The sequence below is a fragment of the Danio rerio genome, chromosome 21, assembly GCF_052040795.2.
Source record: "Danio rerio strain M-AB ecotype USA chromosome 21, GRCz13ab, whole genome shotgun sequence".
Classification (NCBI taxonomy): Eukaryota; Metazoa; Chordata; class Actinopteri; order Cypriniformes; family Danionidae; genus Danio; species Danio rerio.
The window spans coordinates 12,992,501-13,006,718 of record NC_141041.1 but is presented as its reverse complement, the minus strand read 5'-3'; the positions used below and the strand labels follow the sequence as shown (position 1 = coordinate 13,006,718).

Genomic DNA, 14,218 nt, shown 5'->3' with positions numbered 1-14,218 from the left:
TTAAATCAGAATCTGACAATATATTTTGCTGAATACAAAGTCAAATCTTTGGAAAAGGCTTTTTCACACTGTGTTTAACCACTAGGTCTGCTCTAAACACTGCATTTAACCCCAAGTAAAGGAAAGTGTCACCCTTGTAATTTAAAAGCGGGGTTATCACAGCTTTTATACGAAGAGGACTCTTGCTCCAGAAAAGGCTTGGCACCGCTTTTGTGTTGTTAACCCTGCATTGTAGTGCCAAATACTGTATGTGCGATGTAAAAATAAACAACCGACAACCAATCAGTTAAAAAAAAACAAGATATTTTGAAGAAAGCTGGAATCCTGTAACCATTGACCTCCATGGCATTGTTTTTCCTACTATGGAAGTTAATGGTTACAGGCTTTCAGCTTTTTTCAATATGTATTCTTTTGTTTACAACACAAGAAAAAAAAACTTAGGTTTATAACTGCCTCAGGGTGAGTAAATCTTTAATTTTGGGTGAACTATCCTTTTAAGCATAATTATAAATATAAAGGAGTTAACGTTTATACGGTAGCTCAGTGATTAGCACTGTCACCTCACAGCAAGAAGATCGCTGTTTTAAGTCTTGGCACAGACCAAAGACATGGTTTCCCCCCTCAGTCCCAAGGCCATGCGCTATAGGTGTATTGAATAAACTAAATTGGTGGTAGTGTATATGTGTGAATGAGTGTGGATGTTTACCAGTACTAGGCTGCAGCTGGAAGGGAATCCGCTGAGTAAAACATATGCTGGATAAGTTGGTGGTTCATTCCGCTGTGGCAACCCGTGATAAATAAAGGGACTAAGCCGAAGGAAATTGAATGAGTGAAGGAGTTAACGTGGACTTAGGAATATACAGTGTTAACGTCAGCATATGAATTATTCCAAGGATTAAATGTTAACTTTTGGTAAATTATAAGCAAGATACACCAGGATTCTGTTTACTCTTCTGTTTAGAATAACCAAGAATATTTCAAAATCTCTGATCTAAAAAACAAAACAGAGGGTTCAAAGTCATCAGAACCCTAATGAATTAAAAAAATCCTCTACTGCATTTGCATTTGGTTCGGTTCCAAACCAACAAGTTTTGCCTTATGTTGAGCACAAAAAAATATTTAAAAGGTTCTTTGAAACCTGTAACTAGGGTGCGAATTACAGGGGAGGTAGGGAGGGATGCTTGATCCTCCCTGAAGGATGTCAAAACAACATGTATGGGGGGGGTCAGCCCTTTAAATAGTGAGAAATAGTTAGCTCTGATCTGTATTTTAAATACTAATACTACTAATTAAAATAATACATAATATAAATATACATTTGACCACCCCTCTAATGGATTATACCATTGTGAATTCATAATTGCGACACTTTTCTTGTAAAATAGGTGTTTGTTTGTACATATAGCCTAAAGGTAATGTAAAATTAGATGCAATCAGATGATGTGCTCCATTGGCACATAACCTTAAAATTATTTTGTAGTGTATGCTGTGCCGTGGTTTTCATATCTTGCAGTGTGCGCACGTTTAAAATTTGAGGTAATAACATTGCCATGATGGTCAGAGACATCGAAACATGCTTTTCACCCCAACCCAATTTAATAGGGCACTATAAAGGCTAACGAACTTAAATCTTATATTTGCTTAATTTTTGCAGTCTCAAAGCATGTTTATAACTAAGAAAACAAAACAATATATATATATATATATATATATATATATATATATATATATATATATATATATATATATATATATATATATATATATATATATATTATTTGAACATATCACATCACATAAGGTACACATACAGTACCGTCCTATCTAGTATTGTGAAAAGGCAAAGCTGAAAATATGTGGTTAAAGCGCCACCCATAGGTCAAAAACTGATGGTGCACCTACTACCTCCGCAGCGGCGGTAAGAACGGTGGCAGAAGGAACATATTGAAGTGATGACATCTGTAGTTTGTATAGTTTGACCTACAGTAACTTCTGAAATAGCTAATCAGAGTAGATCAGAATACACAAAAATAGCCCACAAAACACTGACAACTGAAATATATTTTGTTAATAAAACAGATGTCATTTGAATAAATAGATACATTTAATTCACTGAAGGATGTACTAGACAGAATAATATTACTCAAAAAGGTGACCCCCTGATCGTCAATGTAAGATTCGCACCCTGCCTGTAACCATTCACTTCCATAATAGGAAAAATACCAAGGAAGTAAATGGTTACAGATTATCAACACTCTTAAATATATCTTTTATTGTGTGCAACAGAACAATAAAACTCAAACTGATATGGAATAAGTAAAGGGTAAAAAAATGATGACAGAATTTTCATTTTTGGGTGAACTATCCCTTTAAAGGTATTGTATTTCTTTTTCAAAAATGAAGACAAAAACAAAACCATTCTTTCGAAGTTATCAGACCCCTACTGAATTTTAAAAATCCTCTACTGCATTTGCATTTGCTTTCCACACAAGTGGGCTATGCCTTTAGGAATAACACTAAGGGGGCTGTTTATTGCTGAAACTCCTAAGTATGACCAAAAGCAATAGTGATGCTATAATGAATTCATAGCCATGATAATCACGCTGTGTTTCTCATTAGCTGGCCGTGGAGAGACCCAAGGCAAAATGAGAGTGTAAACATGGCCAAAACATGCTTACACATACTCGTACAGTACATTGTTTTTATCCATTTCTCCAGGCTTTTTCTTTTATTGGCTACTCTGATTCATACCACTTCGTGCCCGAGTCCTCCTCACGTCTTTTTCTTCCACTCTCACTCCATCCATCTCTGCCTCCATTTAGCTGTCTTTTCTTGCTATCATTTCACTTGCTCTTCTGCTCCCCGAGGCATTCGCCCTACTGGCCGGCCAATTCCTGCACACACACATACACAAAACACACACATTGTTTTTACCCAGCTATCCCTGCTCTCTAATTCTGTCACTGCCACTCTCTCTTCGCCCGTCTGCACACAAACATACTGATGTTTAAATTTACGCTGGTATAAACTTGAGCTGGCATGTGTTGTTACGTAATAAAGACTCAGATTCCATCGCTCCATATGTCTGCCTGTTGACAACACCTGGAATGTTATGTACGCTGTCAGTACAAGTGGTAATGTTTGCATGCTTTATTCGGCCGATTGCTCTACAAATGTCATTTGTGCTGTGCATCAGTAATAGATTTGCATGTGCTGTGAAATGTTTAGAAACATAGCAACCAGCTTTGGGCCCTGTTTACACGAAAACATTTTAGTTTTAAAACAGCGTTTTAGAATGAAAATGATCCTTGTCTACACCGGCGTTTCACATAGCATTTCTGAAAAAAATCTCCGTCCACACTATAACGCTAAAAACGCACATCATGTGATCATACACACACTCTGGCATGCACTGCAGAGTGTACTGAAGTCTGAGCTCCATGCAGTCAGCGGGTGCTTTGAGCACACCTCCCCAGATGAGAGCAGCGTACTTCAGACAGTTCATCAAGGATATACAGCTAGATCTAATCTCACTGTAGTTGTTAAACATGATAAATACTTCATCTTGTGTCTATCTACGACTCTTTGGTCTTTTGAATCTATTACTTGTTCTCAGGTAAAGTGTTTTGGCTGAGAGCAGATAAGTTAATATATTAATTTATGTATTATATATTAAGTATATTTGACTGATTGCTTGCCTATATTTCCAATATTGTATAAACTTATTGTTTGTTATACTTTTATAATGACCATTATTGATTATTAAAACTGATATTCAGCAAAAGAGAGGGTATGTTTCGTATTTTTCAATGAAAATGAAAGGAGGCAGTTATGTTGTAGGCTGTTTTATTATAAATATGCATATAGTGAAGATGACGGTCATATAAGTATATTGCTACATGATGCCTCAACATTTTTGCAAATGAAAAAAGACAGTTTTCATTTTATTGTTAAGATTTATCTGCCGTGTCCTTGGGAGTTTGTTTTCCATATCAAACTTCGAAGTCTGAACTTACAAGCAAAGAATGCAAGACTGAACTTTGTGCGCTTAATATTGAGGAAAAGCCCCAATCAAATAGGCAAATGTCGGCAGCCATGCCTCTGTTTTCAGATGTCTCAATTTTCCCCATCCACACTCAAACAGCAGTGATTTAAAACCAAAACGGCCTCTTCAGCGTTTTTTAAAATTTACCAATTTTTGGGGAAAGAAAAATTCCAGGGTATTGTGGACGGAAAGCAAAACCATCGCAAAACTTACGCGTTTTAAAACTAAAACATTAGTGTAAACATGGCCTCAGTTTACTCAAGTTATGGAAATATTAAGTGTTAAAATTGGCAGTATAGAGTATTATAAGTTCTTTAAACTCTTTACCTTTAGATCTGTATCCAATCAGCTTGCATTTTAAGTTAATATGAGCATTAATAGCGTCTTATAATGCCTCTTACAATAATTGTGACTAAAACAAAACAAAAATACAATACAATACAAACAGAAATTCTACACCAGGTAAATCAGCTATTATTTCTGAAAAACAAATATTAATGTCTTCATAATACCCCATGCTTTAGCCAAAAATACTAATTCCTTTTCACATGTCGTTACACTATCAGGGGATTAAAAAAAACATTACCATCTCCTGATGACCGCCAAGTCACGGGCTGAGTGATTTCTTTTTTTTTTTCTTGCCAAAAACCACGTAATTGTTGTGCAATAAAATACGGGGTCGACGAGAGAGACTTCTGAGCTGTGCTTCTACAGGAAAAATAGCCAGAAAGGAGGAAATTTATGGATTTGTGCCGAATGTTAGCCTCATTGACCCATAACAAGCTAGGTACCTATAACTGTCAGTACGTTGATGTGCTTTTTATACCGTTTCTAATCAAATATGAAGTTTAAGTGCAATTAAAGTGTAGGTTGAAACACAAAGTCAGAGTATAAACAGCAAAAGTGAATGAATGCAAGTTTTCCAACCAGAAAATATGAATCTAAGCAAAACAAACCAACACCAAATATAAAAGCAGACACTTACAAACAATAACGCCGTCACTAATGACTTAATCTCGAAGGAATATCCAATAAAAAATCATTAAAAAAAATCATAAAAAAAAAAAATCATCAAACTGCATCTTTGATTGGGCCAGCTTGGATTGCAGCATATGGATCGCGAGTGGCCAAAATTTAGAGTTTGTGAACATATCTCTGTTTTGTTTTGTTAATTTGTGAGCAAAATATTCGTTGCTTGAAACAGATGGAAAATAACCGGTTTGTGGTGTATTTCTGTGGAGATCCCAATGTAGCTGCCATTACACCCCGTTGTTTTTTGCCCGCCAATCTCTGCACTGGTCATGTGACTGAAATCAGTTAAAGTGCACCAATAGATAAAAAACTTTGCTACTAAATAATAAATTCTTTAATACTGTATGCAATGTAATTTTTGTCTACAATTACTAGTTAATTCATCATATATATATACACACACATTATATAATTTTATATATATATATATATATATTCAATTCAATTCAATTCAGCTTTATTTGTATAGCGCTTTTACAATGTAGATTGTGTCAAAGCAGCTTCACACAAATGGTCATAGTAACTGGAACAGTGTGGTTCAGGTTCTAGTGTTTAAGTTCAGTTCAGTTCAGTTTAGCTCCGTTCAGTGTGATCCAATCATCACCGAGAGTTCAAACACTGAAGAGCAAATTCATCGATGCGTAGCTCTACCAATCCTGAACCATGCGAGGCAGTGGCGACAGCGGAGAGGGAAAAAAAACTTCACCTGATGGGAGTGAAGAAAAAAAAACCTTGAGAGAAGCAGACTCAGTTGGGCACGACCATTTTAATTTCTCCGCTGGCCAAATATATATATATATATATATATATATATATATATATATATATATATATATATATATATATATATATATATATATATATATATATATGTCATTATTGTTACGTACCCCTGTATACATTTCTGGACAGCGCGAAATACGTCCCAGGAGGTACATTTTTTGCAGTTTTTGTTATCACGAATACACCAGAGGCCGATGTCAGCCTACTAACTGACTGACTGACTGACCGACCTACCGACCAACAGACAACCCCTTCCCTAAACCCAATCAATAATGTTTTCAAAAGCACCGACTGACCAGCGACCACCCACTTCTCTAAACCCAACCGACAGTGTTTTCAAAACAAATCCAAAAAAAAGTCCTCGCGGTCGCCTGATTGTTATCACATTTTCAGATATTACCATGTTCTCACCCTGTTATTTATGTTACGTTATTTGTTTTACCAGTTTTCTGGAACCGTTCTTCACCGAACTCGAACCCCGTCATTGCAGTCAACCCCTCTTTGCATCTCAAGTCCGCCGACCTTTGTGGTGAGCTACTGGGCAAACTTGCAGCAGCTGAAAAGCCATCCATATGGTGGTCAGCGGTCAGCTGGTAGCGCGAAAAAAAAAAAAGCCTTCAGCGGCGTCATACCGACCTGTAGCATTCGTTTTTAAGGCTAAATGCAGCCATACGTAGCTCTGGCTACATAATTTGCACTCTCCAGAAATGTATACGGGGGTACGTTTTCACAATGAGCCTGTGTTGAAAATATCTGCAAAGGTTTAAAGATAGAGTGCATGATAAATAGAAATTGAACGAAAGAACCAATTATAAACTGCGTTAAAAAGTTCTCAGTAATTGCTGCTTGATGTTGTTATTCATTGTACTTTACAAGTATTGAAATTCAGATGTGTTATGAGCATTTTGTTTCTGACCAATCACAACACACTGGCAACTGGACCAATCAGAGCAGAGCGGTCTCTCGGAAAGGAGGGGTTTAGAGACCAGAGTAAACCATTTCAGACACATTGTGAAAAAAAGCTGACGCTGCAGTGTAAAGTGGGAGACATTTGTAATATTTAAAGGGATAGTTCATCCAAAAATGAAAACTCTGCCATCATTTACTTACCCAAACTTACTTATAAAGTCTTTTTCTCCTGTTGACCACAAAAGAAGATATTTTGAAGATTGTTTGAAACCTGTAACCATAACCATTCACTTCCATAGTAGGACAAATACCAAGGAAGTAAATGGTTACAGATTTCCAACATTGTTAAATATATCATCTGTTGTGTTCAACTCAAACTGGCATCGAATAAGTAAAGGATGAGTAAATGATTTTCATTTTTAGGCGAACAATCCCTTTAAAGCTATTGCAGAAGACTTCCCAATCAATCCTTAAAAATTGCAAAATGAAGACTTTCAAAATGGAGTTCATCAAACTTGTTACAGTGCATATGACATATTTATTTTTCATCCTCCACAGATGAAGGTCCGCCGTGCACATGTCCTCTGTGTGCGTCCGACTGGAGCAGCTGTGTGCCCCACAGCGAGGGGCTCCAGCTGTCCAGGGACCTCGGAGCTACGTACCTGGAGCTGCCCTCTCTAAACAATTTTTTTGTGGGTCGTTACTTCGGCAGTGTGGTACGTGTCTCTTTTTTCTCGTGATCACTGTTAAAAAGTCTCATTAGCATGCAGAACTGTACGTGCGGTTTAGCCGTTCCGTGCTGGTAACCATAAGGTTGGAGGTTCAGCCCCAGTAAGGGGTAATTTATAAACTCAGTGCCCGGGGTGAAACATAAAACCCATCCATCACCACTGAGACCTTCAGCCCTGGTGCTCCAGGGGGTTTTAACAAGTGTAATGTAAGTCATTCTGGATAAAAGCGCCTGCTAAACGGCTAATTAAAATATACATTTTCAGAGTGTGGAAGCTCTCTCGACGGTATCTGTCACATGCATTAAGGAAAGGAGGCAATAATTTTCCCACCCTCAAGCTTGTAAACACAAGTGTACAGAACTGCTCTAATAGTAGACGTTTATGTGGAGCATATTTTTAAGTTAGTGCAAGATTATAACAAGGCTCCCTTTGCTTTAAATCTCGCTACAGCTGGAATACTTCATGATTCAGTGTCTGAAGCAGAAAGCCAAAGAGCGGCCAGACAAAAGGCGGGGTCACCGTCTGAACGAGCCCCGCCCCCCTCATTTGGACCAGCCAGGTGAGTAGGCTTATGCCGGTATCAAATTTGAGATTATTTGCTTAAGCTTTTATCATAGTATATGACATAATCTTGCTATGTAACATATATCTGAGAAAATGTTTGTTTATATTTAGAAAATATGTATATGACATTCCTGTCAATATTGAGATGTAAAAATACAGGATAAATGATAGAATATTTAGCAAACATTAGAAATAAAATAAAAGATTTAGCCTATTAAAGGTTATAAAATCCTGTTCACCTTAATCAAATATTGATTAAACTTAGGCTACAATAGTTATTGAGTAAAGAGCAGCAAATCTCTCAGCGAATCTCTCATTGGTTGCAAAGGAAAGGCGATGGTCGACGCATAACTTTAATGGAAATGAAGTAATTTCTGGGTGAGGCAGTGGCGCAGTAGGTAGTGCTGTCGCCTCACAGCAAGAAGGTCGCTGGTTCGAACCTCAGTTCAGTTGGCGTTTCTGTGTGGAGTTTTCATGTTCTCCCTGCCTTGGTGTGGTTTTCCTCCGGGTGCTCCAGTTTCCCTCACAGTCCAAAGACATGTGGTGCAGGTGAATTGAGTAGGCTAAATTGTCCATAGTGTATGAGTGTGTGTGTGAATGAGTGTATGGATCTTTCCCAGAGATGGGTTGTGGCTGGATAGGCATCCGCTGCGTAAAAACTTGCTGGATAAGTTGGCGGTTCATTCCGCTGTGGCGATCCCGGATTAATAAAGGGACTAAGCCGACAAGAAAATGAATGAAGTAAATTTTTATATTATTTCAACGTGCTTTCAAGCCAAAACATAGCAAAAGCATAATTCTCTTGAACAGCTGTTGCAATTATATCACATTTGAGGTCGGCTCTTTGATGCTACTTTCACTGAAAGATCTTAAATACAGGAGAAATACAGCAAAATACTTAAATAGGATGATAGTGGTATAGGTTAACTATGGGATAATCCCAGTAAAAATGGGAGGGTTGACAGGTACAGTGCTCAGCATATATAAGTACACTCCTCACAAATCTATCTTTTAAATTCATATTTTTAATAGGAAGCTATACAATATTATATTTGTGCATATACATTAGATTAGTCAGTACTGAAGCCAAGTCTGGAGCTTATCTAACAAAACAACTTACGATAATGGTCCAAAAACTAGTACAGCCAAATTTTTATGTTATAGACAAATATTAAATACAAATTTAAAAAAGAAAAAAAAAATCAAGAGAAGCAAAAACATTGTGAATTTAGTTAAAATTTAGTAGGTTGTAATTTTTTTTTGTTGCAGTTTTTGCTTGAGTTTAATTGTATTATCCAATTTCTAAAAGTGTTTGGTAACTAAAATATTATTTTAATAAATATATCTGTTTAATAAATCTGTTTTGTTTAAATGCACCAAAATACATTGCCTGTATTCACTGAAAAATGGATAAAAATATTATTTTTAAAATGGGGTGTGCTTAATAATGCTGAGCACTGTAGGGGATACCAATTATACATACATTTAAATATCTACGTAACAAAATAGTTTTGTTTCTATCGCATACATAATAAATATATTTAATTCAAATCTCCTAAGATTAATAAAAGCTTTTGTACTTTTGTTATAATAATAAATAATTATTTAATAAATAATAATTATTCATTATTACAATATACTGTTGAAGTCGAATTTATTAACTATTATTAACTATTATTATTAATTATTTCTTTTTCAATATTGCCCAAATTATTTTTAACAGAGCAAGGACATTTTATAGTATTTCCTATATTTTATAGTATTTCCTATATTTTTTTCTTCTAGAGAAAGTCTTAATTTAAAAAGTATTAAAATTTTTAGTTTAAAAAAAATAATAATTTTATGGTCAATTTGATTTGCCTAATTACCCTAACTTGCCTAATTAACCTAGTTAAACCTTTAAGTGTGACTTTAAGCTGTATACTGGTATCTTGAAAAATATCTAGTAAAATATTATGTGCTGTCATCATGGCAAAGTAAAAGAAATCAGTTATCAAAAACTATTATGTTTAAAATTGTGTCATTCCATTTAACAGAAGCTGGGGAAAAATAAACAGGGGGGCTAATAATTCAGGAGGGCTTCTGACTTCAATTGTTTATTAAATGATTAAATATTGGCATATGTCTACAGGTGAGTAGCTCAGTTTTTATAAGTACGTTACAAGTCTAAGCTTTACATCAGAAGTAGATCTCCCTGCTTTATTAAAGATGACCCTTTAAACGTGCCTAATTTGGGCTAATCTCACTAATAATGACTTGCAATTTGCTGGACATCTTATCTGAATCTCTCCGAAGCACTCAGGCTGCACAATATGCACGAAATGGCAATATTCATCAGTAAGAGAGTCAATGGGCTCTTCTGCCATTTAGATAAAAGGATCGTCCGCTAAAGGCTAGTAGCATTCTGGACAAGATGAGCCTTTGCTACGAGCACCAACACTTAGAAAGAGAAGCCAAAGCTTTTTCTGTAGTTTGTTGGTGTGGCTCCAGCACCACTTAGGCTCTTTTTATAGAGCACAGGCTATAAAATATGAAGGGTATTGAACGCCGGGAAAGCGTCGGTGTGGCCTCAAATGAATGGTTATGGAGTGCATAAAAAAACGTACAGCAGTAATATATCAAAAATGTGCCTGTAATACAGACGTGATGTATAAACAACATCTGTTTGTTGTATTTCTTTTTTAATTCTTGGCCATAATAACAGCTTCCCATAATCCTCCTTGTTTCGGATTTGCTTTCTCGTCACTTTTCGTGTTGCTGCCATCTCGTATCCCTTACTCATGTGCTTGGCTTGTCTCATCATTCTCTTTTGCTACTTTTTTTCCACTAAATAATTCCTTACCCATCATCCTCCTCCTCCTCTGCTTGGCTCACATGTTTCTTCATTCACCTATGACTTATTATTTTTCTCTGGATCTTCTAGAAGTTCCTTAATCTCCTCCTGAAGGAAGCAATAATCTCAAATGAGGTCTTTTTGATATCGCTCTTCTTTCTCAGAGACAGCTGACATTAAATGGAGGTGTTCTGAGCGATAGTTAAACACATGTGAGAATAAACACTTTAAATATGGAATGAAAATCGATTATTAATTGTTCTGCAGTAATGCATTATTAAGCATGAACTGAGACATTAACGTCACTTAAGATTAATAAAAGATTTTGTACTTATAAATAATTATTCACTGTATTGTAAAGTGCCCACAATATCAATATTGTGTATGTTCTTTATCACCATATACAGCGGTCAAAATTTGAAGTGGATCAACTCCTTCAAACAAAATTGTCCTAAAACTATTTAATAACATCCATTCCTGAGCAACATCTTTGGATATGGAATGAAATGACTATACTGACCTATGAAAAAAGATGCTAGTAATCATTAAGTGAGGTTTTATAAACAAATTTTGAGAGGAGCATGCGCAGATGTTTTGACAAGGCCAATTCATTATTGACAATCATTCTGTTAAGCAATCAGCATAAGACCAAACTCCTCTAAATAGTCAAGCATGTCCTGCCTCAGTTTTTCTCTCAACTTTCAGCAGCTCTCCGCTACCTCAACATGAATTGGGTAGCATTCTGAGTTCGGGTTAGACACTGCGCTCGGACCCCTATAGCTCTCTCTCTATTAATAACACAAGTTGTTGTCTTTCTGAGCTCACTCTGAGAAATTTTAAATAACATTTTGGTGGCATTAAGATTTTCTTAAAATAAAACAAAATTAAACTAAAATAATTAATTATTTATTAAAAAAAAAATAAGAAAAAAACAATTAAATTAAAATTTAAAATTGAATTAAATTAAATTAAATTAAAATTTTAATAAAAATAATAATAAAAATAAAATAAAAATAAAATAAAATAAAATAAAATAAAATAAAATAAAAATAAAAACAAAAAAACAAACAAAACAAAACTAAACTAAACTAAATAAAACATAACAAAACATAAAAAAACAAAACAAAAATAAAATATTTATTTTTTAAATAAAATAATATTGAATACAAATTAAATTAAATAAATAAAACAAATTTACTCACTCACCTCTGGTTTAGTCCCTGATTTATCAAATTATGTTAACTTAAATTAAGTTAAATACAATTTTTAAATATAGATTTTAATTATGTTCTTACTCTGAATAAAACAAAATGCTGCAAAAATGGATCAAGGTTTTCACGAAAATATTTAGCAGCAACTGTTTTAACTTAAGAAAGTTTCTTTTGCACCAAATCATAGAAGGATTTCTAAAGGGTGAACACTGAAGACTGATGAAGATACAGTTTTGCATGACAGCTTAACATATATTAGGATTAAAAACATATTCTCAGTAGTAAAGATATTTCACAATGAACCACAAAATACAGAAAACTGATAATTTACGGATATTTTTACAGGGTAGGGTTATTTTGCAAGATTCCGCTTAAAGTATCATTTGGAGGCATAACTAGGTTAATTAGGTTAACCCAGTGTAGTTTACCAAATTCACTTATAGCGCATATATCTTTGGACTGTGGGGGAAACCCACAGAAACACGGGGAGAACTCCACACTAAAATGCCAACTGACCCAGCCGAGGCTCAAACCAGCGACCTTCTTGCTGTGAGGCGACAGAACTACCCACAGCACCTTACCTTCATTTGTGTCTATTTAAATGAAAGTTAAATGAAACATACCTCAACTTGTCCCTTAACATCTCCATGTTTTGCAGCTCGTCTCCCCCCAGTAAGAGTAGAAGAGTCCAGCTTCTCGCAGGACCTGCAGTGGCTTCTGGAACGCGGCGTTCAGTTCGCAGATGTGGCTTTTTACGCCGGGGAGTCTGGGAAGGAGCTGGGCTGGGCTCACGCGTCTGTCCTTTGTGCTGTCAGCCCGTATTTCAGGCAGCTGCTGGTGGGACGGCAGGCCTGGGAGAGACCCGTGTCCCGCTGCACCTGCCGGGACAGAGATGGCCCTCATTCGCTTCTGTCCACCTGGGACGGAGGTGTGGATGATCTGCCTCGAGCAGATGGGCATCCGCCGGGACACCTCTCTCGCCTGGTGGTGAAGGACCCGCTGCTGTGTTTGTGCCTGTGGGAGACGTTAATGTTCCTGTATAGAGGTGAGAGAGAACACGTGCTGCATTTAATATTATGGGTGGTGGAGATGTAGAAAGGGCTTGTTGGAGGAATTTTGGTGTATTGATGTTTATGGATTATTATTTTATTATAAAAGAAAAATTAAAGACATCTTTAGTGACAGATGTTTGCAGGAAATGAGATTAAATAGAGAGCTTTAGTTAGGTGTTAGCTTTTGTTGCACAGAATGACGCTAGTAATCACGAAGCAATTTAATTTAATTTTAATTTAATCATTTTCTTTTCGGTTTAGTCCCTTTATTAATCTGGGGTCACCACAGCGGAATGAACCACCAACTTATCCAGCAAATGTTTTACGCAGCGGATGACCTTCAAGCTGCAACCCATCACTGGGAAACATCCATTCACACTCATTCACACTCATACACTTCGGACAATTTAGCCTACCCAATTCACCCATAGCACATGTCTTTGGACTTGTGGGGGAAACCGGAGCACCCGGAGGAAACCCACGCGAACATGGGAAGAACAATCAAACTCCACACAGAAACGCCAACTGGCCCAGCCGAGGCTCGAACCAGTGACTTTCTTGCTGTGAGGCGATAGTGCTACACGCTGTGCCACCAAGACTCCCTGTTTTGTTTAATTTAATATATACTGAGAGCAATAAAAATACCCATAATCATATAAAATAATACATATTTTAAATACATATTTTTCAAACTGAAAAACTAAATTTACACTAAAAATACACTAAAGATTATATAAAAAAATGTATTTTAAATATTTATCTATTTAGTTTAATTTATACTGAGATTGTAATTTTAATAAGCTATAAAAATACTAAGACTCATATAAAATGCTATTTTTTTACATTATTATTTTTAACTTATAACCTAATCCATCTGAGCTAAAAAAAAAAAAAAAGATATTTGATTACATAAATATTTTATTTTACATTTTTATCTATTTATTTTATTAAAAAGCAAATATTCTTGAGGTATATAAAGAGGAAAAAGAAATAAAAATTAAATAAAATTTATGTTTAAATGTATTTTATTGTACAGATAACCAAATTCTCCTGAGCTA

General features: G+C 35.7%; 2 protein-coding genes across 4 annotated transcripts in view; one reads left to right on the top strand and one right to left on the bottom strand.

Moving 5' to 3' along the window:
- rhobtb3 (Rho related BTB domain containing 3) overlaps positions 1-14,218 on the top strand; it is a 39,952-nt gene that overhangs the window by 7,868 nt on the left and 17,866 nt on the right. The window contains exons 4-6 of the mRNA XM_087300898.1: positions 7,328-7,485; positions 7,951-8,059; positions 12,767-13,153. Coding sequence (XP_087157024.1) covers positions 7,328-7,485; positions 7,951-8,059; positions 12,767-13,153 — 654 coding nt within the window. The remainder of the gene's footprint in view (positions 1-7,327; positions 7,486-7,950; positions 8,060-12,766; positions 13,154-14,218) is intronic.
- The window catches only part of nudt2 (nudix (nucleoside diphosphate linked moiety X)-type motif 2), a 56,249-nt gene that overhangs the window by 27,974 nt on the left and 14,057 nt on the right, over positions 1-14,218 (bottom strand). Inside the window, exons 2-4 of one of the 3 annotated variants that reach the window (XM_087299500.1) lie at positions 12,732-13,143; positions 10,907-11,005; positions 2,752-2,894 (exon numbers count right to left, since the gene is read on the bottom strand). The gene's annotated coding sequence lies outside the window, so the exon portion shown is untranslated. Of the gene's footprint in view, positions 1-706; positions 833-2,751; positions 2,895-10,906; positions 11,006-12,731; positions 13,144-14,218 lie in introns of those variants that run through there. The other 2 variants (XM_087299499.1, XM_087299501.1) reach the window with 2 other exon arrangements.